General features: G+C 39.3%; 1 protein-coding gene across 1 annotated transcript; it reads right to left on the minus strand.

The window, feature by feature from the left end:
• Positions 1–3,204: 3,204 nt before the first annotated feature.
• On the minus strand, positions 3,205–14,866 carry THAP1 (THAP domain containing 1). Its single transcript, XM_055335228.1, has 3 exons — positions 13,440–14,866; positions 10,349–10,544; positions 3,205–6,575 (listed from the first exon to the last, which is right to left on the minus strand). The coding sequence occupies exons 1-3, from the start codon at positions 13,508–13,510 to the stop codon at positions 6,201–6,203; spliced, it is 642 nt and encodes a 213-aa protein (XP_055191203.1). The 5' UTR covers positions 13,511–14,866; the 3' UTR covers positions 3,205–6,200.
• Between the last annotated feature and the right edge of the window lie 9,038 nt (positions 14,867–23,904).

Below are 23,904 nucleotides of genomic sequence, written 5' to 3' on the forward strand. Positions count from 1 at the left end.
GAAAGGCAGACAGAGGCAGAGGGAGAAGCAGGCTCCATGCAGGGAGCCCAACATGGGACTCAATCCTGGGTCTCCAGGATCACACCCTGGGCTGAAGGCAGCACTAAACCACTGAGCCACCTGGGCTGCCCTGTGTCTTCACCTTTATGATCAAAATAGCAATCATGTTTTAGAACACAGATCTCTGATGTTTGGAGAACAGGATCCTCATTGCTCACCATAGTTCTCACCAGCTACACACAAGCTTCTCTCTTGTAACTCCTCCACTGCCTGCCATGGGGGTGGAGGTGGCAAATGAGCTAATAGCTGAAATTGACTGATATTAACCACAGTCTACCATTCAAGCCTTCTTCTGGAAGTTGCAAGCCCTCAATAGATTCCAGAGTTCCAAATATTTATATCAGATAGATTACATCAGTGCCATTGTTACTTAGGTGGGGAGACAGATTCCTGGTGCTTCTTATTGCACCATTTTCCTGGAAACCTCCTTTACCTTCATTTTTGATAGTTTTACTTACATATGATATTTTTGGTTAAAAAGTTTTTCTTTCATCGCTTTGAATGTCATCCCACTGCCTCCTGGTCTTCACTTTTTTATGGTAAGAAATCAGATGTTAATCTTATCAGGGTTCCCTTGCATATGTCATTTTTCTCTGATTTTGATCATTTTTACGATAACACATCTGGATGTGGATTTCTTTGTGTTCATCTTAGTATTTTGTTTCTTGAATTTGTAGATTAGTGTTTTTTATCAAATGTGTGGAATTTTCACCCATTATTTCTTCAAATTTTTTTAAGTTTATTTTTTTAGTAATCTCTATACCATAGATGTAGCCTGAACTCATAAGCCCAAGATCAAGAGCCACTCAGACACCCCTCTTCAAATATTTTTCTCTCCACCATTTCTATTCCACCCTCCCTTCTGCTGGTATTTCCATTATACATATATTGATGTGTTTAGGGGTATTAGGTTTCTCTGAGGCTCTGAGGTATGAGGCTCTGCTCATTTTCCTCATCTTTGTTCTGTTTTTCAGATTGTGTAATAGATCTTCAAGTTCATTGATATTTTTCTGCAAGTTCAAACAATTGTTAAGATTCTCCAGTGAATTTTTTTTTTTAAGATTTTATTTTATTCATGAGAGACACACAGAGAGCGAGGCAGAGACACAGGCAGAGGGAGAAGCAGGCTCCATGCAGGGAGCCCCGTGTGGGACTCAATCCTGGGCCTCCAGGATCCATCCTGGGCTGAAGGTGGCGCTAAACCACTGAGCCCCCACCCCCCCCCCCCCCCACCCCCCGGCTGCCCTCCAGTGAATTTTTCATTTTGATTATTGCACTTTACACCTCCAGAACATCCTTTTTAAAAATTTGTACCTCCTTGATACTTTCTTTTGTAAGATTTTTTTTATTCATGAGAGAAACACAGCGAGGCAGAGACACAGGTAGAGGGAGAAGCAGGTCCTCCACAAGGAGCCTAATGCGGGACTTGATTCTGGACCCCAGGATCATGCCCTGAACTGAAGGCAGACACTCAACCACTGAGCCACCCAGGCATCCCCTTGATACTTGCTTTTTTATGAGATATTGTCATCATTCCTTCCTTATTTAAGCATAGTTTCTATTAGTTCTGGAACTAATATTTACATAGCTTATTTATAATGGCTGCTTTGAAGTCTTTGTTAATTCTGTTATCTGGCCTTTCTCACAGTTTGTTACCTGCCCTCCCTTCGTATGAGTTACACTATCCTAGTTCGTTGCATATCTCATAACTTTTTGTTAAAAACTGGACAGAATAGACTATATATATTGTAAGATCTTTGCAGCCTTGAGCATGCACCTCATGACCTGGGGGATAGAGCTTTTAACAGGCCTTTCTCTATTTTCCTGATCTCTTTGTTAAACTATCTGCCTTTGCTGGTGTCAAACTCAGATGTTAGTTCCATGTCAGTGGATTGGGTTTTTTTTGTTGTTGTTTTTGATGATGTCCTAGAGTTTAAATTGCTCTGTAGTCTGATCCGATTAGATTCAGGCCTTTTTGCAGAGGTAGTTTTTGAGTCCAGTCTTTGAGGCTTGTTATGACTACAGGAAGGCTCTTCTTTCCCCTTTCCCTATTCTCTTTAGTAAATTACCTAGCCTAAAAATAACTTAGCTTGTTAATTTGGTGGAGCTACCCCTTTTAATTTTTTACCACTTAATTTTTCATTGTCCTTGGGAGCTTCCTTAGTCCTGAATCTCCCCCATACTCTGTCAGATAAAATCAGTTCCTTTGGTAAGAGCTTCAGACCTCTCTGTTCTCATGACTTCCTCTCCCCTGGAGGGCATAAAAATTCTATGCTGCTACTCTTAGCTATGGTTGGTAGGGGCCATGATCTGCTTCTCCAGGGTTAATGTGCTTGCTTTATGATCAGAACTCAATGGAGATGGTAGCTTCTAGTCTTCTTGGCTTGCCTCCCTGGGACATGGAAACGTCACCCCATGAGCACCTAGGAAAAGGGTGATCAGAGTCCTGGTACTCTTGGCCTGCTGCACCTGAGGTAACTCCTCCACCCCGAGTGGAAGCTGGGTGGAGGGAGTCCTGACATTTTGGCTGCACTTGCCTACAGATTAGCCTTTGAAACACAAATCTAAGGGGCTATGGGAAATACTGGCTGCCTCTTCTTCCTTGGGAGATACCACAAGACTTGAGTGGGTACTTGAGGAGTGAACATTGTCTTCTTGGCCATATCCACTCAGAATGGAGTTTCTGTAGCGCTCGGCTTTGTGTGTGTGTGTGTGTGGGGGGTGTGTGACGGGCGGTGGTGATGGTAGTGGTTTAGGGCAAGAATAAGTTGTGGCATAAATACCATAGGCTCTTAAAATTCTTTTAGAGGTTTAGATTTTCTTGAATGTTTCATTTGCTGTATGACCTTAAGATAATATGCAGAGATCTTAAATGGTTCTTAAAAACAATTTTTTTTCTAACCAATCATGGTAATTAGGGTGAACATGCAGCCATTCCAGAAGCCATTTGTCTATTGTTAATATCATATAGTTTGTCTCACCAAAAATAGTTTAAAAGAAAGGACATTTATTCATATCCCTTAGGATATTTTAAAAATGAAAATTTGATCATCTCAAAACCCCAAATACTATGAATTAGAAAAGAATATAAATTCTTAATAGATTTGAGTTTAAAAAATATTTTATCATTCAGAAAAAATTCTCAATAGAATAAAACAACATCCAAGGTAAAAAAGATATCAAGACATGAAATTTTAAGAGCAAACTTTTCCATTATTTTAAGTACAATAATTATAACTGCCTTTTTGCTTGTTTGTAAAACACTGTTTGCCTTTTGATATTTTTTTTCACATCAAGGATTGTATTTTAGTACACAATATATAAAATCATAATGCTCAGAAACACCAGTTACCATCATAAGAGCAATGCTATTTACTCACTGGTCATCTGATTCACATGGTTGCCAATATCAGGAAGAGTAATAATCAAGCAGATTTGTAAATCAGCTCTTTTTTCCTTTAAATGCTATTTATGGATGGCTGTCTTTAAAAAATTCTGGAACATTAAACAGGAGTTTTCATTTTACAGATCATATGCACTTTTATTATTTTATGTTGCTTACTACTGACTTTATAAAAGCCATAAGTGTTGGATATGTATGTATATTTTTTTAATAACTAAAGATGATCAGAGAATATTAATTGAACCAAAAAAATCCATATCAAGTGAAACTTTCATATGCCTTCATCATTACTGTCACACTTCTAAGAAAGGGATTACACAAATTATAGTTAGAAAAGAAAGATCTCATGTGCTTGGACTTCCAAGTAAAAAGTTCTGCTAATAATTTTACACTGTTTACTGCAATAACAGAATTATTTTTAGTTCACATAACAGGTATACAATTACTAAACATTTAAATTATTTTACAAAATTTTAAAACGTCTTTAACTCAGAATTTGATGGTTCAAACTATGAAGCAGTCCAAAGTGAAGATTATATTTCCACTATAACCAAGTATTAAAAAGAATGGCAACTAATTCTATCCTAAACCAGAAACCCATTTTAAAGAATCTCAGAAGAATAACTGCTTAAATGTAAATGGTAAATGACTTGTCATGGATATTTTACAAACATATTTCTGCAAGGTTTGGAAGTTATGCTACTGTTCAATCATTTGTAAGTCCCTTCTAGTTCTAAAATTCTATGATTTTATATGCTTTCCTAACAGTTCTATTAAGAAAGTTACTTATCATTATTGCCAGATTACATCATCACACATAGATGGAAATTTTAGGATGTTACTGTATGTGCTTAAAATAAATGTAATCTTTCAGAATATGCTGCAGTTCACATAAATCTCCCCAACACATTTGTTCCAGACTGAATTTCAACATGCTTGAACAGAACCTATTTCCTTTACGTGGCAATGAAATAAACAATACAGTAGACAAAATAAATTTTTAAAACATTCACCAAATGTTATAGCTCATATTCAGAAATAACCACCTGTACCTCAAACTCCCTATGTTAAACTATGACAATTTATTTAAATGCAAACAGCTGGTATACATGCTGCTTGCTCAGTTCTTTCCAAATAGAGATTTATGTTTGTTAGGAAAAGAAACTCCAGGTTAAATCATAATGTAAAGATGCTAAGTAATTGGGATTGCCACTTTCACAATTCAATGTTGGATTCTTAGTTTTGGGGACACATACACACACTACTTCATGGGTTTCCAAAACAGTGATGAGATCCATGAATAACTAGAAAACATCCTCTGATTCATTAGAGTTAGTTCTATATGCATTAGACCACATAACTTCAAGTAATCTTCTCATTATAATTTTCTATTTTTGAAATACTGGTTCATAAAAAATCAAGGTATCATCCACTGGCAGCATAGCAGTAAATTACACTGAAAACCACATGTACAAAAGACACTTTTGAATGTCATTGTTTCATATTTTTAATACTGCCTTAGAAGACCTGTTCTTCAACTACCTCAGTGTATTCTGAAATGTAAAATAATTATAATAGGAATAATTATTCTAAATCTAAGTAGATAATTCCTAAGGCAGTATTTGTTTACTCAGAACATATTTTCATTTCAAATATATAACTAAAACTTCTCACGTCAGAACACAACTCATAGTTTGAACAGAAACTTCAGTGTTTAAATCTCAACGTTCAATAACAAACACTACATATTAGGTTGCTTTGGAATACAAATCACTCGGTTAAATAAATGGGATATAATTTCTAACTTGTGTTAAAAGTGAAGAAATCCTTTTTTAATGTGAAGATGTGACCAAAATCAATTGATCATATTACAGTAGAAATCAAACTCTACTGACACAACACATTTGTTAGAGATTTGTATACAGATATAACAACAGTTGGGAACCAGATGCTCCTTAAGCTTGGGGGTAATGAAAGAAAAAGGCATACTATGGATCAGGCCCCCATTTTTATTACTTGTTTAATAACAATGCCTACTTTATTGAAGAATGTCTCTTCCACTGGAAATACACTTCTAGTTTAATAATGTTAGTGGGGAAAAAAGGCAAACCCACTTTTAAAGAATGATTCATCCTTATTTACCTACATTGACTAGGTATAGAATGACTCTTCATTTTCTGCTCTGAAGATAACCAATTTATTTTTTGAAGTATTGACTTGTCAACTTATTTTTGATAAGTGATTAAGAAAGATAAATCTTCTGACTTTACAAATAAGAATATGTGAATAAGAATATATATTTTTTCTGAGAAGTTACATCTCATGATCTGACCTATACTTCTGACTTACAATGTAACTAAATTCTTTTAATAACCTGCATTAATTTTAAATTTTAAACTTAAATTGTCCTTGTTATACTGTTCACATTCACTTTATTTCTCATTTTTACATTTCTATAAATACCCAAAAAACAAAACTCAATTTGAAACCAACTTATATTGGAGTTCTGAGGTTAGTCTTTAACTTTTAAGATATTTTGTTAAAATGTAAAAACCCTGAAATTAGAAACAAAAATTTTACAATTTTACAGTATATATCTAATTTATTTAAAAAAATATTCTGAATTGTTTTTATACAAGTAATCAAGTGTTATTTTTTCAAATGAAACTCCTTTATAGGCTAGAAGAGGATGTGTGGTGTTGCCCCATTAAAAGCCAATACAAATATCTTTTTTTTTTTATGCTGGCACTTCAACTATTTCAAAATAGTCATTCGGCAAAATCACATAACCTCTCTCTGATATGTCGTCCTTCTCTTTCTGGAAGTGAACAACCTCCTTTAATTTTTCAAGCTGTCGTTCTTGTCTTCTGCATCTCTGCTGTGCAGTCTTGAGCTTCTTTCGTAGTTTTTCAACTTGTTGTTCTAGCTGATGAATCCTTTTTCTCTGGTGCATTGTATCCTCCACAGTATAGTTGTGGTCACAGAAAACTGAGAGATTATCAGGGGTCTGAAGAGGAGGCATTAGTAATCCAATAGCAGCATCAACCTGGGAAATGGGAGGTGTTAAAGGAGGTGGGGGAAGCTGTTCTTGTGGCTCCAGAAGATCTTCCTTCTACAACAATAATGCAAAGTAGGTTCAAGTTTAGTAACTACAAATAACAATTTAAAAGAACCCCTGTGGAATTTAAGAATGACATTTTTATAAGTTGGACCAACCTAGAAGAAATGGTTAAATTTTCAGAAACACACATTCTTCCAAAACAGGAAGAAATAGAAAGTATAAATAAACCAATCACTAGTAATGAAATTGAAAAGGTAATCAAAAAAGTCCAGGACCAGATGGTGATTCTATCAAACACTTAAAGAGTTAATACCTATTCTCCTCAAAATATTCTAAAAGACAGAAAAGAAAGGAAAGCTTCCAAATACATTCTGTTAGGCGAACATTACCCTAATACCAAAAACAAAGACACTATAAGAAAACTACAGGCCAAAATCCCTGATGAAGAAAGATTCAAAAATCCTCAACAAAAATACGAGCATATTTGACAATACATTAAACACTCAACAATACACTAAAAGGATCATTCACCACTATCAGGTGGGATTTATTCCAGGGATGCAAGGATGGTTCAATATTCATAAATCAATATGAAACACTACATTAACAAAGGGTAAAAATCACATGATCATCTCAATAAATGCAGAAAAAGCATTTGACAAAATTCAACATCCTTTTATGACAAAGTCTCAAAAAAGCTGGCTCAGAGGGAAAATACCTCAAAATAATAAAGGCCATATATGAAAAACCCACAGGTAACATTACACTCAGTAGTGAAAACTGAGAGTTTTCCCTCTAAGATCAGAAGCAAGACAAGATGTCCACTCTTGCTATTTTCATTCAACATAGTACTGTAAGTCCGAGCCATAGCAGTCAGACAAGAAAAAGAAATAAAAGGCATCCAAATTGGTAAGGAAGAAGTAAAACTATCACTATTTGCAGATGACATGATACTATACAAAGAAAATGCTAAAGACTGCAACAAAAAACTATTAGAGGTAATAAGTAAAGTTGCAGGATACAAAATTAATATATGGAAATCAGTTGTGTTTCTATACACTAATAATGAAGTAGCAGGAAGAGAAATTAAGAAAATAATTCCATTTATAATTACACCAAAAAGAATGAAACACCTAGGAATAAATTTAACTGAGGTGAAAGACCTATGCTCTAAAAACTACAGAACACTGATGAAACAAATTGAAGATGACACAAATAAATGGAAAGATATATCATTTTTATGGACTGGAAGAATTAACATTGTTAAAATGTCCATACTACCCAAAGCAATCTATAGGCTCAATGCAATCCCTATGAAAATACCAACAACATTTTTCACAGAACTAGAACAAATAATGTTAAAATTTTGTACAGAACCCACAAAAGACTCCAAACAGCCAAAGCACACTTGAGAAACAACAAAGCGGGAGGTATCATAATCCCAATTTTCAAGATATACTACAAAGCTGTAGTAATCAAAAGTGACACAAAAACAAGACACATAGGTCCATGGAATAGAACGGAAAGCCCAGAAATAAACCCATGCTTATATGGTTAATTAATTAATCTACAACAGAGGAAATAATATCTATTAGGTAAAAGACTCTTCAATAAATGGTGCTGGAGAAACTGTACAGTTACATGAAAAAAAAAAGAAACTGGACTTTTTTACACCATACACAAAACTAAACTCAAAATGGATTAAAAACTTAAATGGGAGGGATGCCAGGGTAGCTCAGCAGTTGAGCATCTGCCTTTGGCTCAGGGCATGATCCTGGGATCAAGTCCTACATCAGGCTCCTCGCATGGAGCCTGCCTCTCTCTCGCTATGTCTCTCATGAATAAATGAAATCTTAAAAAAAAAAAAACCAAACAAAAACTTAACTGGGAGACCTGAGACCATAAATATCCTAAAGGAAAACATAGTAATTTCTCTGACATCAGCCTTAGAGCCATTCTTCTAGATGTGTCTTCTCAGGCAGGGAAAACAAAAGCAAAATAAACAATTGGGACTATACCAAAACAAAAAGCTTTTGCACCGTGCAGGAAACCATCAACCAAATTATAATGCAACCTAGTGCTGGGGTGCCTGGGTGGCTTAGTCAGATAAGTGTCCCACTTTTGATTTTGGCTCAGGTCATGATCTCAAGGCTATGAGAGGGGGGCCACATGGGGGGCTCTGTGCTCAGCAGGGGGTATGCCTGAGATACTCTCTCCTCCTCTGACCTTCTCCCCAGTGCTCCCTCTAAAATAGATAAATCTTTTAAAAAATAAAATAAAAATAACGTTTTTTGAATGCAAAAAAGATATCTGCAAACACTATATCTGCTAAGGAGTTAATAACCAAAATATATACAGAACTTAGATAACACCACACCAAAGAAATATAAAATCCAATTAAAAAATGGGCAGAGGACATGAACAGGTATTTTTCCCAAAGACATACACATGGCCAACAGACACATGAAAAGATACTCAATATTACCAAATCAGGGAAATGAAAATCAAAACCACAATGAGTTATCACTTTAGATCTGAGTGACTAGTATCAAAAAGACAAGAAATTACAAGTGTTGACAAGGATATGTGCTGTTGGTGAGAGTGCAAATTGGTGTAGTGACTGTGGAAACAAGTATGGAAATTTCTCAAAAACTTAAAAATAGAATTACCATATGATTCAGTAATTCTATAATTACTGGGTATTTACCTAAAGAAAATGAAAACACTAATTTGAAATATGTACCTCTATGTTTACTGTAGCATTATTTACAATAGCCCAGATACGAAAGCAAACCAAGTGTCCATTAATAGATGAATGGATAGAGATGTTCTGTGTGTGCATGTTGGGGGGGGAGGATATACACATATATCTATACATGTACATACATATATACACACACATTAGAATATTACTCAGTTATAAAAAAGAATATTACTCAGTTATAAAAAAGAATGAGATCTTGCCATTTTTCAACAACATGCATGGACCTAGAAAGAATTATGCTAAGTGAAAAAAGTCAGAGCAAGACAAATACCATGTGATTCAACTGATATGTGAACTCTAAAACACAAACAAATGAAAAAACAAACAAGTAGAAACAGACCCATAGATACAGAGCACAAAGTGATAGTTGCCTGAGGGGAGGGGATTTGGGGATGGGAAAAATGAGTGGAACGTATAGGTTTCCAGTTATGTGTTCAAGTCACAAGGATGAAAGATATAGCATAGGGAAGATGGTCAGTGGTATTCTAATAGCTTTGTGTGGTGACAGATGGCAGCTACAGTGTGGTGAGCACAGCATAATATGTAGATTTGTCTAATTAGTATGTTGTACATCTAAACTAATGTAACATCATGTGTCAATTACACTTTGATTTAAAAAAAAAGACTTTTTTGTGAATCTTTGAGATAGAAACATTTTAAAACAAAAAAATTTAAGTTTTAATTATACTTTTTCACCTAAAGTAAAAACGGGATGCAAAAAAGAGAATGATAAGATTTTATTAAATACGAAACACTTAAACTGAGGGGGAAATACTTTGGAACTGAAAAAGGAAACCCAAAACTTATCAACATACACGTAAGTAGTACAGAGTGACCTTAAAGTAACTTACAAAGCTAGACTGACTTTCTTAGTGTGAGTATATTTAACTTTAATAAACTACACTTTGTAGTTTTAAAAAGTACATCATTGTTGACAGTGAGTTACCTACCAGTGATGGCTTCTAGGTAACACTTATTTTCTTTATACTACTTTCAATTTTCCACAATAAAAACATGAATTTTATAAATAGAAAATCCATTATATTAAAACACACATTACCTTGTCATGTGGCTCAGTACAGAGAAATATTGTGGGTACAGCATTCTCTTTCAGCAACTTGTTGTTGCACTCCCTCTTAAAGCAGTCCGGAGTAAAGTGTTCCGAACAGATACTGCTATATTTGGTGGGTTTAAAGTTTTTCCTTCGGACAGCTGCCTCCCATTTTTTGCAAAGACTGGGTCGAGTAAGAGGGAACCTAAGAAGAAGAGATAATTCAGTTCTCTGACCTTATTTTAAAAGAAAAAAAAAACACATCTAAACTTTCATGTTTAGGAAAGAACCATTTTATATTGCTGTTTACAAGCTAAGGGACATTTGATTAAAACACTAGCTCTGCAATTTTTTTTTTTGGATGGTTTTTAGTTGTGCCTTTATTCACCTGAGTTAAGAATGTTTTAAAGATCCTATAAATAAAATGACCAACTACTAGGGTGTCATAGAAGTCAACCCTCTCAGCATGGAATTTTTTTTTTAAGCCGTATTTGTGGGTGTTCTATGTGATGCATCACTGAATTCTACTTCTGAAACCAATATTGCACTGTATGTTAACTAACTAGAATTTAAATTAAAAATTTTTTAAAAATAAAAAGCAGTATTTGTTATAGGAATCTTTTGATCACAGGGTGGTTACGAGAATGTCAGAAACAATGATGCAAACAATATAAACAAGACAGGCTGATTAAAAATTTACAAAATGTAAAAACATACATATTGAAGGTCAGCCATGCAGACAGATGCATGCAATGGGAAGAGGAGATGATGGGAAGCTGGAAGTGGAAGTCAAGGGACATGTGCAGTACTATCACTGGTCTCCCTCCATTACTTTCAAATAAATGAAGAACTTATTTTCACTAACTTTCACTAAGTGATACAGGTATTGCACACACATCTAAATATACAAGGGTAGAGAATACACAGAGAGAAGAGACAGGGGTAGAGACACAGGCAGAGGGAGAAGCAGGCTCCATGTGGGGAGCCCAACGTGGGACTCGATCCCAGGTCTCCAAATCACGCTCTGGGCAGAAGGCGGCACTAAACCACTGAGCCACCGGGGCTGCCCAATTTTTTTTAACTTAAAAAATAAAAGTTTTAATTTATTTTAGTCTTCTGATTTGTTTTTAATTCCAGCACAAGAATATTATTGATCTTATTTTACCTCGAAATCAACTGGAATATGTCCATCTGGCCCAGAAAAGTGGGCTTAGAAAGGGTTTATATTTATTGTGATTTTACTTTTCCAAGTCAAGTAACTAGTGAAATGGGGAAACTGGAAAGCCAAAGGATGCTTCAACTCCATGTTCTAGCTTCTCTTCTACATAAAGTATGCCAGAGCTGGACTCTGCTATCATGAAGAACTAACCAATCTTTGGGACAGTTCTTTTCTTTGCCCAGAACAGCTGCTGCCACTGGGCCACCATGGAGAAAGTGGTAGAAGATCTCTGCTGGAAATGGCCTCCAGAAATACAACAGATGGTAGCCATCACCAGTAAAATTCAGCCCCTTGGGCCTCCTGTCTTACACACTACAATGATCAGGCTGTTCATGATGGAGTTCTGTGAGGGTAATTCCCATCTATTTCCAAAAAATTGTTCTTTATGGGTAAGAACGAGAGGCAGATCAGCTCTTCCTTTGACCCAATCATTTGACAGCCAGCAGAAACTATTTCTGATGTGTGAACGCCATCCTTAGTTTCTAGTATCAATGAAGGGTTTTCCACATTTTTAAATTCTTTGATTAGAAACGGGGTTGTGCAGAGCTGGCTGTAATGTAACAATGTCACCGTCTTCTGATCTATTCCTACACTTTCAAAGAACTAGAAGTCAATCCATCAGCTTTCAGAAATTCCAACAAATAAAGAAGTAATCTCAGGATATACTGAAGTAGATCCTGGAGTGTTAGGTGCTCTCAGTCGTCCACCTGCAGGTGGAGGGCAGGATGGGGATGGTGGTGGTGGTCCATCAATCAACACTCAGATCTGCGTGGTAAGGCACTCGTTTCCCTGGGTCCCTCTTATACTAAGCATAAAATGCACCCACATCCCCTGTTACGCACGACCCCACCAAAAAAAACGGACGGAATACCTAAATTTTGCTTTTGTAATTATTTACTTACGAATAATTCCCATAATTTGCCATCGGTTTGGTAATAATAAATAATAATCATATTTATAATAATTTAAAGTCTGTAAACACTTTATTTGGCGGAATGAAAATGCCATCGAGTCCCACTTTGCAGACATCCGATGATCACGAGGTCGTTTCTCCCACAGGCCTCTCTAGCCGCCAAAGCCATCAGGGCCCCGGGACCTGTGGGGCAGATTCCCAGCTCAGGGCTTCCTCGGGGGCGTGCCAGCTGTGCGGACCTGGGACCCCATCGCTGTGCGCCAACTGAGGTCCCGGCCGTCCCCGAGGCTCCCTCCGACCCCCAGAGGTCCCCCGAGGTGGGCCCCTAGGCACTGAGTGCACACGTCCTCCCCGAAAGCCGGAGTTGCTGCGAAGCTGGCCTCCCAGGCACGCCAAGGCTGGGAAAAGAGCGGCTCCGTCACGGTCACAGCCTTTGTCTCGGCTCCGTACAGACTCAGGAGGCGCCACTACGCCCTCGCTGCCCTCTTACCCCAGAGCAGAGGCTCGCGCGGGGCCCACCGACGCCGCTCCCGGGGCGCCGACACGCCCACGGCAGGCAGCGGACGAACCCCGGGCGTGGATTCCGACTCCCGAGCGCAAGAAACGGCCATGGCAGCCACGCGCAGCCGGAGGCGGCAGCACGAGAGCTCCGACCCAGGCGGGTACACCCGCCTCCGGGCGGACGGGGGACTGGGACTAGGGACCGCAAGGAGGACCGGCCCGCCCCGGCCGCTCATCGAGGCTCGCGCGTACACGCGCTGGCCCCGCCCCGCCTCGCCTCGCCTCGCCCCGCCCCGCCTCGCCTCACTTATCAGGGCTCGCGCGCACACGCGCTGGCCCCGCCCCTGCCCCACCCCGCCCCTCATCCGGGCTCGCGCGCACGCGAGCTGGCCCCGCCCCCGAGCCTAACCGGCCGCTCGCCCCCAGCCCGAGCTGGGCCAGCCCCGCGAGACGCGCGGGGTACTTACTTGTGGAAAGAAACGGGCTTATCCTTATCGTACCGGTTCTTGCAGCCGTAGGCGGAACAGGACTGCACCATCCTTCCGGCCTCCACTCACTTCACTTCTGCCGCTCCCGCAAGCAGAAGCGGCTATCGATGTCGCTGCGCTGCGCTTTGACACCCTCGCTCCTTCTGTAGCTTTGGTCAACAGTTTCTGTGATGATAAGCTCCCCCGCGTTGACTACTGTGCCCGTTTTGTTGTTTGCATTAGCAGAAGGACCACAGCCATCGCCCGTCTCCCATCTCCAAGATGGCGGAGGCAGCTTCAACCTCACCTCTCGCGAGGAGTTTGTCCCACTGTCTGATGAGCCCCGAGGTCAGAGGTAACGTTCCTTGGGAAGCAGGCCATTGGCTAAGGCCAGGCGTTGCGGTAGTGGGTGGGGCCTCCGAGCTTCCGGAAGGGAGAGAGGAAGTGTTTTGGGAGTAGCGGAGAGGCGAGGCGAGGGGAGGGGAGGGAACCGTGGGCGCAGGGCTAGACTCCGCCACCTGCTTGGCCCCGTGTGTTAGTTTATCTGGGACGATGTGGGGTGGAGAGCAGCGGGGTGTGGTGGCGTAGAGGAGGGCAGGTATGAAGGTGAGGCCTTTGGGTAGCTCTTCCCGTTTCTCTCAGAGGGCAGCCACAGGTGGAATATGATCTGTGAAACTCTGTGGATCCTTGCCCACATCGCCAGGCTTCATCCCATTCATTACCTGCCCTTCAGGTGTCACAAGGCTCTGAGAGCGCAGGCGCCAGAGCTGTGGCAGTGCGAGCGGGCACCCTCGCTCCTGCCGGATTCCGTAGCGGTAGTGCTCCGCAGGTGCCGGGTGGGATCGCGAGCTGCGCGGGTGGGTCCCTGCGCTTGCCTCCTGCGGCGTGCCCTCCCTCCTGCAGGTCGGGGCCTGCGGGTCTGCAGCGCAGGCTGGTGACGAATTCCACGGCTCTGTTGTACTCTTTCTGCCTACCGCCGCCTCAGTCCTCGTGGTTCCCCGGGGTTCCATCCTCTGCCCTCCTCCTCCCAAACACCCTGCTGCTGGAGTTCAATAAAACGCTCTGATTTCCTAAGGGTCTTCTATTTCTTATGTAAATTTTTCTGCCTTCGATTATCCTCTGTGAATTGTGTGTTCAGTTGCTTAAACCGGAAACCTTAGATTTCTTTCCCACTCTCTACATCTGTTTGATGACCAGGATAAGTTTATAAAGTAAGTAAATACTTCTTGAATCCATCCCTCTCCTCGTTGTTCTTGACCAGGCCCTCTCGCCTTCTCTTAACCATGCAACAGCCTCTGACTGTCCGAGGTCTCGTTTTTGCCTCTCCAGTCTATCCTCCACAGAAGGTAATTGTCATACACCTGTTCACATCTTCAAAAGCTGCCTCCTCTCCTGGATAGTGTCATAAAGCCGTTGAGGACCGGCTACCTCTACCTTTTCACTGTATTCTCCATCCACTTGTCTTTAACTCTTTCCTACCATCATGTTTTACACAGGGCAGACATTCTCCTGGCTTCCATAAATAGCCTGTTTGCCCTTAGGCTGAAATGCCTTTCCCTGATCTGTCCACCTTCAAGATGTGGCTCAGGTGTTATGTTTTCTAACATGCTTTCTTTATCCTCTTTTTCTTAAGCCTCTCAACTTAGGCACCTCTCTTGTTCCAACGAAAACTTTGCATTTAACCTCTCTGTATATGAACCATACGTTACTGTATGGTTGTCCCACTTCATGGACTGAGGCCCTGTTGAGGAGGACTTTGTCTTAGCCTTGTAACCCCAGCAGCTTGCAGTGTCTGGCATTAAGTATCTAGAAAATGTTTGTTAAATCAACTGGGCCCAGAAAACTTGAGGAATTTCAGAGCCATATCCTTTCACCAAATACTAAAATAATAGTTTATTAGCATTTCCAGGGATAGACAGAAATTTCTTCTGTGGTTTACTGTGCATGCAATAAGGATGAGAATGTGATAGGGATGCCTGGATGGCTCAGCAATTAAGCTCTGCTTTCATCTCAGGGCATGATCCTGGAGTTCAGAGATCCATCAAGCTTCCTGAGGGGAGCCTGCATCTCTCTCTGCCTATGTCTCTGCCTCTCTCTCTCTCTCTGTCTCTAACGAACAAATAAAATCTTTAAAAAAAAGTGTGATAGCTGCTTGTGAACTGAAAAGCATATTTTAACTAAGAGTTCACTGAAATTGACTCATCAGCTGATTCAGCAGATATTTGCTCAACATTTGCTATGTTCTATGCACAGTTCTAGGGACTTGAGATACATAAATGAACAAGACAAAGATTTCTGCCTTCACGGAGGTAATAGTCTAGTGGAGGTTGGAGGGGACAAAGAACATAAAACCATATGACATGTTAAAAGGTGAAAGGGGCTATGTGGGGGGTGAGGAGGTTGCAATTTTAAATACAAAGGATAGGACAGGCTTAGTAGAGACTACTGAGCCAAAATTTGGAATGGGTAAGAGTTAGCTAGAAATATATCTGGGGGAAGAGTCTTACAGGCAGAGGGAATGGCTAAGGTAAAACTTGAGGCTCAGTGTCCCCAGCCTGTACAAAGAACAGTAAAGGGGCCCGTGTGACTGGAGCAGAGTGAGCTGGGGGGACAAATAATAAAGTCAGAGGAAACAGGCTGAGGTCATGTAGGGACCTGTAAGCTAGCGTAAGGACTTTGACTTTTACTCTGAGATGGAGAACATGGTTTACGCAGAGAAATGATCCGTCTTTTAAAACCATCACTTTGCTGTGTTGAGTATAGATAGCAGGGGGTACTTAGAGGCAGAGAGACTGATAGGCAGGCTTCTATGGCAGTGTAGGTGAGAGAGGATGGTGGCTTAACCTGGCTGGGAATAAGGAATAAGAAGTGATCTTGTCTTCTCTCCTTTTCTTCCCTTCCATTTCTTTATTTACATTTATTGAGCAAATGGCAGGCATTATGCTAGGTCTGGGAATATACTGGTGAGCAAGATTAACAGTCCCTACCTTCACAGAGTTTATTGTAGTAAGGGGAAGACAGACAATAAGAAGGCGAATAAAATAACATTGTGCTGAGATGCCTGAATACATAGAGGAGGGGTCACTACTTACTTTAGCTGGGGTAGGTGGATCATCTGAGAAGGGAATATTTCCCTGAGAAAGAATGGAAAAAGATCTAACACTGTGAAGAATGAAAACAGGGAGGCTGGGAAGAACATTCTCCATACAGGGAGTGTGTACTGAGGACCCGTGGCAGCAGTGAGTTTAGTTATTTTCTGGGAACTGAATGGAGGCTGCGGCATGAGCCCAGGAGCCAGGGGAATCAGGGCATGAAGTGAGGTTGACGTAGGTTTAGATTTTAAGTACAGTAGGAAGCCAATGAACCTTTTTAGGCAGGGAGAGACATGACATTTTTAAACGTCATTCTATTAGATGAAGAGCTTTTCAGAGGGGCAACAGTGCAAGTGAGCAGCAGACCAGTAAGAGGCCATGGCAGGCTAGTAACACAGCTTGGTGACTTGGACTAAGGTAGTGGTAGTGGAGATGGAATGACCAGGATTTGAGAACATGTTGGATGTAGAAATGTCAAGGCTTTGTGCTAATATGAGAATGCAGAAGAGAGAGGAATCAAGGTATTAAATTTATGGCTTGAGCATTTAGATGGAGGGATGGCCTTAAAAAAGAAAACAAGAGCTATCCTCTTCTCCCCACAAAATAGAGGACTTGCAGAGTGGGAGCAATTTCTGAAGTGCAGGCATCAGTTCTGGGAGTGTAGGACTGGAGAATGTCAGAAGAAAAAGACCAAAAGTACTCAGAGGTTGGTCATGCAAGCTACTAAGGAAGTGCAAGGATCACCAACCAGTGCAGAGCACCCTTTTGAAGTTTATAATTTTTAATCAGTTTGTTTAGAGTGAAACTAGTCAGTTTAGTTACTTGGTTGGATTTCCTTCAATGAAGTTCTCTTCTTCAGCCCCCCTTTTTGTTTTCTTTCTTCTAGGTATTAATAACTTAGAAGTGAAATCTATATTTTTATTATTTATTGAAAATAATCCTAATGTTTCCTTACTTTGAAATGGTAAATTTATTTTAGTTATATGTGCTGCCAAAGCAAGCACTGCAATGGTAAATTTATTGACCAAGTAAATTGCCTGTAATTTTTAAAATATTAATTGAACTGAATGTTGAATTTTTCTAACCCCCCCCCGAATTTAAATTTTCACTCTTGTGTAGTCTACAAATTTAATAGAAAAATAATTTCCACTTTCTCTAAACTAATATATACGCATTGTCTGTTTTTCTTCTCTCCTTTACCCATTTCTTGTCAACATATTTCTTAAGGCTCATATAACTATTCTCTACTCACCCCTCTCTGGTCAAGGGGTGATTGCAGGGAACATTTATTTCAAAGAGGATCATCTGTCTTTTTAACAATTCAAATGGCCATTAATCAGTTGAATGAATAAATTGTGGTATAGTCATACAAAGGAATACTATACAGCAATCAAAATAAAACTATGACCTGCAACAATATGGATGGTTCTTACGTAATATTGAAGAAGTCACACAAAAGCAAATATATGATCCTATTTTTTTACAGAGTAAAAAAGGGTTGGTAAAAGTCAAAAGTTACTTTGGGGTAGAGAGGGAATGAAAGGGGGCATATGAGATGGTGGTAATGTGTCTTTTGACTGAGGTGATAGTTAAACAGTGCGTTCACTTCATGATAATTCATCATCTGACCCTGATGATTTAGAAAATCTCTGGTGTAAAAAACTGAGGGTCAGTGGAGGGGAGGTGGGTGGAGGGTGGGGTAACTGGGTGCTGAGCATTAAGGAGGGCACATGATGTTATGAGCACTGGGTATTATATGCAACTGATGAATCACTAAATTCTACCTCTGAAACGAATAATACACTATATGTTTAACTGAATTTAAGTTTAAAAAATTGTTTTTGAATAAATAAATAAAATCTTTAAAAAAAAAAAAAAAGGTGGGGGGGAATCCCTGGGTGGCTCAGCTGTTTAGCGTCTGCCTTCGGCCCAGGGCGTGATCCTGGAGACTCGGGATCGAGTCCCACATCAGGCTCCCTGCATGGAACCTGCTTCTCCCTCTGCCTGTGTCTCTGCCTCTCTCTGTCTTTCATGAATAAATAAAATATTTTAAAAAATTGTTTTAAATCTGTTTATTCAACTTTAATAAAACAGATTATTAAGCAAACAAGGGCTACACAAGATATGCAAAATTGCCTTTTAGAGAATGGGAGAGATGTTTATATACTGATTTGATCTCTTCATTTGATCCCTTACATAAGTATCAAAATGAATATATGGGCAGCCCGGGTGGCTCAGCAGTTTAGCGCCATCTTCAGCCCAGGGCCTGATCCTGAAGACCGGGGATCAAGTCCCACGTCTGGCTTCCTGCATGGAGCCTGCTTCTTCTGCCTGTGTCTGTGCCTCTCTGTGTCTCTCATGAATAAATAAAATCTTAAAAAAAAAAACAACCAAAATGAATATCTGCCTTAGCTTTATATGAACATTTATGGGAATGAGAATAAATGGGGTAAACTGAGGAAGACTGGTTAGAATTCTGCTTTTCAAAGTCTTAAGAAACTAAGAGCTAATTCACTAATAGGTTTTTTTTTTTTTAAGGAAATAAATTGATAGCTTTTTAGGAAAAAGGAAAACGTAACCCTTGACATGAAAAGGATAAGTTGTCATAATTATTCAAGAAGGGTAAACTTTGTCTTCTTGTTTGATAACCTGGAAAAAAACAAGCCACTTCTTTTGATGTAGGTGAGGGCTAAGAACTAAAGATGTTTTAAATTCACTAATATCTAATAGTTCAGATTTTAATTTCTATCCAACTATGCTTTCTTTTTTCTATAAACAACTTTTAGGAGTGCCTGGGTAGCGTAGTTGGTTAAGAGTCTGCCTTTGGCACAGGTCATGATCGGGCTCTCTGTTCAGCAGGGAGTCTGTTTCTCCTTCTCACTCTGTGCGCTCTCTCAAATAAATAAAATCTTTAAAAAAAAACCCTACAAAATTATTTTATTAAAAATCATTTTTAAACCCCAAAAAACAAAAACAGCAAACAACTTTTATTAAAAGTACCCTACCATTTATTCTCTCTGGCCCTCATTATCCTTATCTGTAGAGTAAAGCTATGGGACTAAATTTTTTTTTTTTAGATTTATTTATTCATTCATGAGAAACACAGAGAAAGGCAGAGACATAGGCAGAGGGAGAAGCAAGCTCCCTGCAGGAGCCTGATGTAGGACTCGATCCCAGAACTCCAGGATCACGCCCATGAGTCGAAGGCAGACACTAAACCACTGAACCACCCAGGCATCCCTAAATGAAGAAATCTTAATTTGGAATTCTGAATGGCCACGTCTTTGAATCCTCTGAAAGAAAATTACACATATGTGTGTGTGTGTATATATATATATATATGCATATATATATATATATATATGCATATATATATATATATATATATATGCATTTTTCTGGGAGGCTATCTGTAGCTTTCATGTGGTTTTCTAAGGTCCCTTCCAGTTTTAATATCCTAGGATTAGTGACACAGTAATTTTCATGTAGATATAAATTGTTTTCTCTGATTAGAAGGATTAGTGTTTTGATCTGAATGTCAGGTATTGTTTTTTTTTTTATTTTATAAAGGATTTATTTATTTTAGAGAGCAGAGGGAGGGGCAGAGGGAGAGAGAGAATCTTAAGCAGGCTCCTTGCCCAGCATAGAGCCCAACACGGGGCTCAATCTCACAACCCTGAGATTATGACTTGAGCAGAAACCAAGAGTCAGACACTAAGCCAACTGAGCCACCCTGGTGCCCCATGGATGTCAGGTATTTTTAAATACTTTTTCAAAATTTTGTTTTTAAACAAATTAAAATCTAAACTGTTAGATGCCAGTGAGTTTAAAACATCACTAGCCTTTAGCCCTCTCCTGTGTCACGTACCCCTTAGAAGACCCACAGCTATATACCAATAGTTTGAAGGAGAATTCAGGACAGTGTGCAAATATGTTTAGTGTTTCTAACTGGGTGTTTACTCCTCTTGTGCACCCTTCTGGGACATGGACCAAATCAGAGCATGTAGGTGGATGGGGATGACAGTGACTGATAACATCTCAGATTTGCTTGCAGTCAGTATATCAATGCTTAAATACTAATGCCATGAAGATGGTCTGGTTCTGAGAGAAAAACGAAAGCTCAGTGTTTGTCTTTATTTCTATAACAGTATCACATCCTGTCAACAGCCCTTAAGGCCCACTAGCCTGGGCCTGGGAAACTCTTTAAGTCTTAGGCCATAAAAATTTGAATGCCCTTTCCTATTCTGACCCACTCCCTGGTTTATGGGGTGCTGTTTAGAAAAACAGAAGACCCTGGAGTATATTAGCATATTTAATGTTTAAAGGGGGGGGGGTAGGGGAAGGTGTTGGTGCAAACATAAGGGCATAGACTCAGAAAAGAATATTTTAGCATCATAAGAGGATAAAGACCATACAATCATTTCCCTAGATGCAGAAAAAGCATTTGACAATGTACAACATCCATTCATGATAAAAACCCTCAACAAAGGAGGGTTGGTTGAAGGAATACACCTCAACATAGTAAGGCCATATATGAAAAACCCAGAGCTAACGTCATACTCAATGGTGAAAAGCTGAGAGCTCCCCAATCCCCCCACAGTCTAGAACAAGACAAGGATGTCCTCTCTTACCACTTTTATTCAACATAGTACTGGAAGTCCTACCACAGCAATCAGACAAGAAAAAGAAATAAGAGGCATTCAAATTGGTAAGGAAGAAGTAAAACTTCCACTCTTTGCAGATGACATAACATTATATATAGAAAACTTAAAGACTCCACCAAAATACAAGAACCGATCAGTGAATTCAATAAGGTTGTAGGATTCAAAATCAATATACAGAAATCCATAGCATTTCTATGCACTAATAATGAAGTAGCAGAGAAATTGAGAAAGCAATTCCATTTATAATTGCATCAAAAAGAATGAAATCCTAGGAATAAACTTAACCAAAGAGGTGAAAAACCTGTACTTTGAAAACTATAAAATACTGATGAAACAAACTGAAGACAACACAAATAGAAAGATATTCCATGTTCATGGATTAGAAGAGCAATATTGTTAAAATGTCTATCCTGCCCAAAGCAATCTACAGATTCAGTGCAATCCCTATGAAAATACCAACAGCAATTTTCATAGAACCAGACAAATAATCTTAAAATTTGTATGGAACCACACAAGATCCTGAATAGCCAAAGCAATCTCAAAAATGAACAACAAAACTGGTGGTATCACAATCCCAGACTTAAAATATACTACACAAAGCTATAGTAATCAAACAGCATGATAGTGGTATAAAAATAGACACAAAGATCAATGGAATAGAGGGCCCAGAAATAAACACACGATTATAAGGTCAATTAATCTTCAAAGGAGGCAAGAATATGCAATGGGAAAAAGATAGTCTCTTCAACAAAAAGATGTTGGGAAAATCAACAGCTATGTGCAAAAGAATAAAATAGGACTACTTTCCATCACCATACACAAAAATAAATTCAAAATGGATTAAAGGCCTAAACGAAACTATAAAAATCCTTGGAGAGAGTAAGCAGGCAGTAATCTGACAACAGCAATAGTAACATTAATCTAGACAGATCTCCTGAGGCAAGGGAAAAAAAAAATCACTATTGGGACTACATCAAAATAAAAAGCTTCTGTGCAGCAAAGGAAACAATCAACAAAACAAAAAGATAACCTACTGAATATAGAAGATATTTAAAAATGACATATCCAATAAGAAGTTAGTATCAAAAATACATAAACTTCTACAACTCAACACCAAAACAGCAAATAATCCAATTACAAAATGGGCAAAGACATGAACAGGCATTTCTCCAAAGACGACATCCAGATAGCCAGCAGTCACTGAAAAGATGCCCAACATCACTAATCAGGAAAATGCAAATCAAAACTACAGGAGATACTACATCACACCTGTCAGAACGGCTAAAATCAAAAGCTCAAGAAACAAGCATGGACGAGGAGATGGAGATAAACAAACCCTCTTGCACTGTTAGTGGGAATGCAAACTAGCGCAGCCACTGTGAAAAAACTATGAATTTTCCTCAAAAAAGTTAAAAACACAATTACCATATGACCCAGTAATTCCACTACTGGGTATTTACCCAAAGAAAACGAAAATACTAATTTGAAAAGCTACATGCACTCCTATGTTTACTGCAGCATTATTTAAAATAGCCAAGATAGGGCACCTAGGTGGTTCCATGGTTGAGTGTCTGCCTTTGGCTCAGGTCATGATCCCAGGGTCCTGGGATCGAGTCCTACACTGGGCTCCCCACAGGGAGCCTGCTTCTCCCTTTGCCTGGGTCTCTGCCTCTGTCTCTCATGAATAAATAAAATCTTTTTAAAAATAAAAATAAAATAGCCAAGATATGGAAGCAGCCCAAGTGTCCACGGATAGACGAATGGATAAAAAAGATGTGGGGTGTGTGTGTGTGTGTATAATGGAATATTACTCAGCCATAAAAAGAATGAAATCTTGCCATTTACAACATCATGGATAGATCTATATGGTGTAATATTAAGTGAAATTAAGCCAAAGAAAGAAAAATACCATATGAGTTCATTCACATATGGAATTTAAGAAACAAAACAAACATAGGAGAGAAAAAAACAGACTCAAATATAGAGAACTGGTGATGGGTAAGGGGATAGGTGAGATAGGTGAAGGGAATTAAGAGTACATATAACATGATGACCACTGAGTAATGTATAGAATTGCTGAATCAGGGCAGCCCCGGTGGCTCAGCGGTTTAGCGCTGCCTGCAGCCCGGGGTGTGATCCTGGAGACCCTGGATCGAGTCCCACATCGGGCTCCCGGTGCATGGAGCCTGCTTCTCCCTCTGCCTGTGTCTCTGCCTCTCTCTCTCTCTCTCTCTCTGTGACTATCATAAATAAATAAAAAATTAAAAATATATATATATATATAAAAAAGAATTGCTGAATCACTAGATTGTACACTTGAAACTAATGTAACACTATATATTAATTATACTGGAATTAAAATTAAAAAAACATAAGTTAGGGAAAAAAAGGTAATCAAATATATACTCTAAAGAAATAGGGCAAATCAGGGTACAAGTCTAAATTCTAATTCCAATTCCACCAGAATAGATTGCCCACATTAAATAATTTTCCTCAGGGCAGACCGGGTGGCTCAGCGGTTTAGCGCCGCCTTCAGCCCAGGGCATGATCCTGGAGACCTGGGATCAAGTCCCACGTCAGGCTCCCTGCATGGAGCCTGCTTCTCCCTCTGCCTGTGTCTCTGCCTCTCTCTTTCTCTCCTCTCTGTGTATTCTCATGAATAAATAAATAAAATCTTAAAAAAAATAATTTTCCTCAAAAATAAAAACA

The sequence above is a fragment of the Nyctereutes procyonoides genome, unplaced genomic scaffold (assembly GCF_905146905.1).
Source record: "Nyctereutes procyonoides isolate TBG_1078 unplaced genomic scaffold, NYPRO_anot_genome, whole genome shotgun sequence".
Taxonomy (NCBI): Eukaryota; Metazoa; Chordata; class Mammalia; order Carnivora; family Canidae; genus Nyctereutes; species Nyctereutes procyonoides.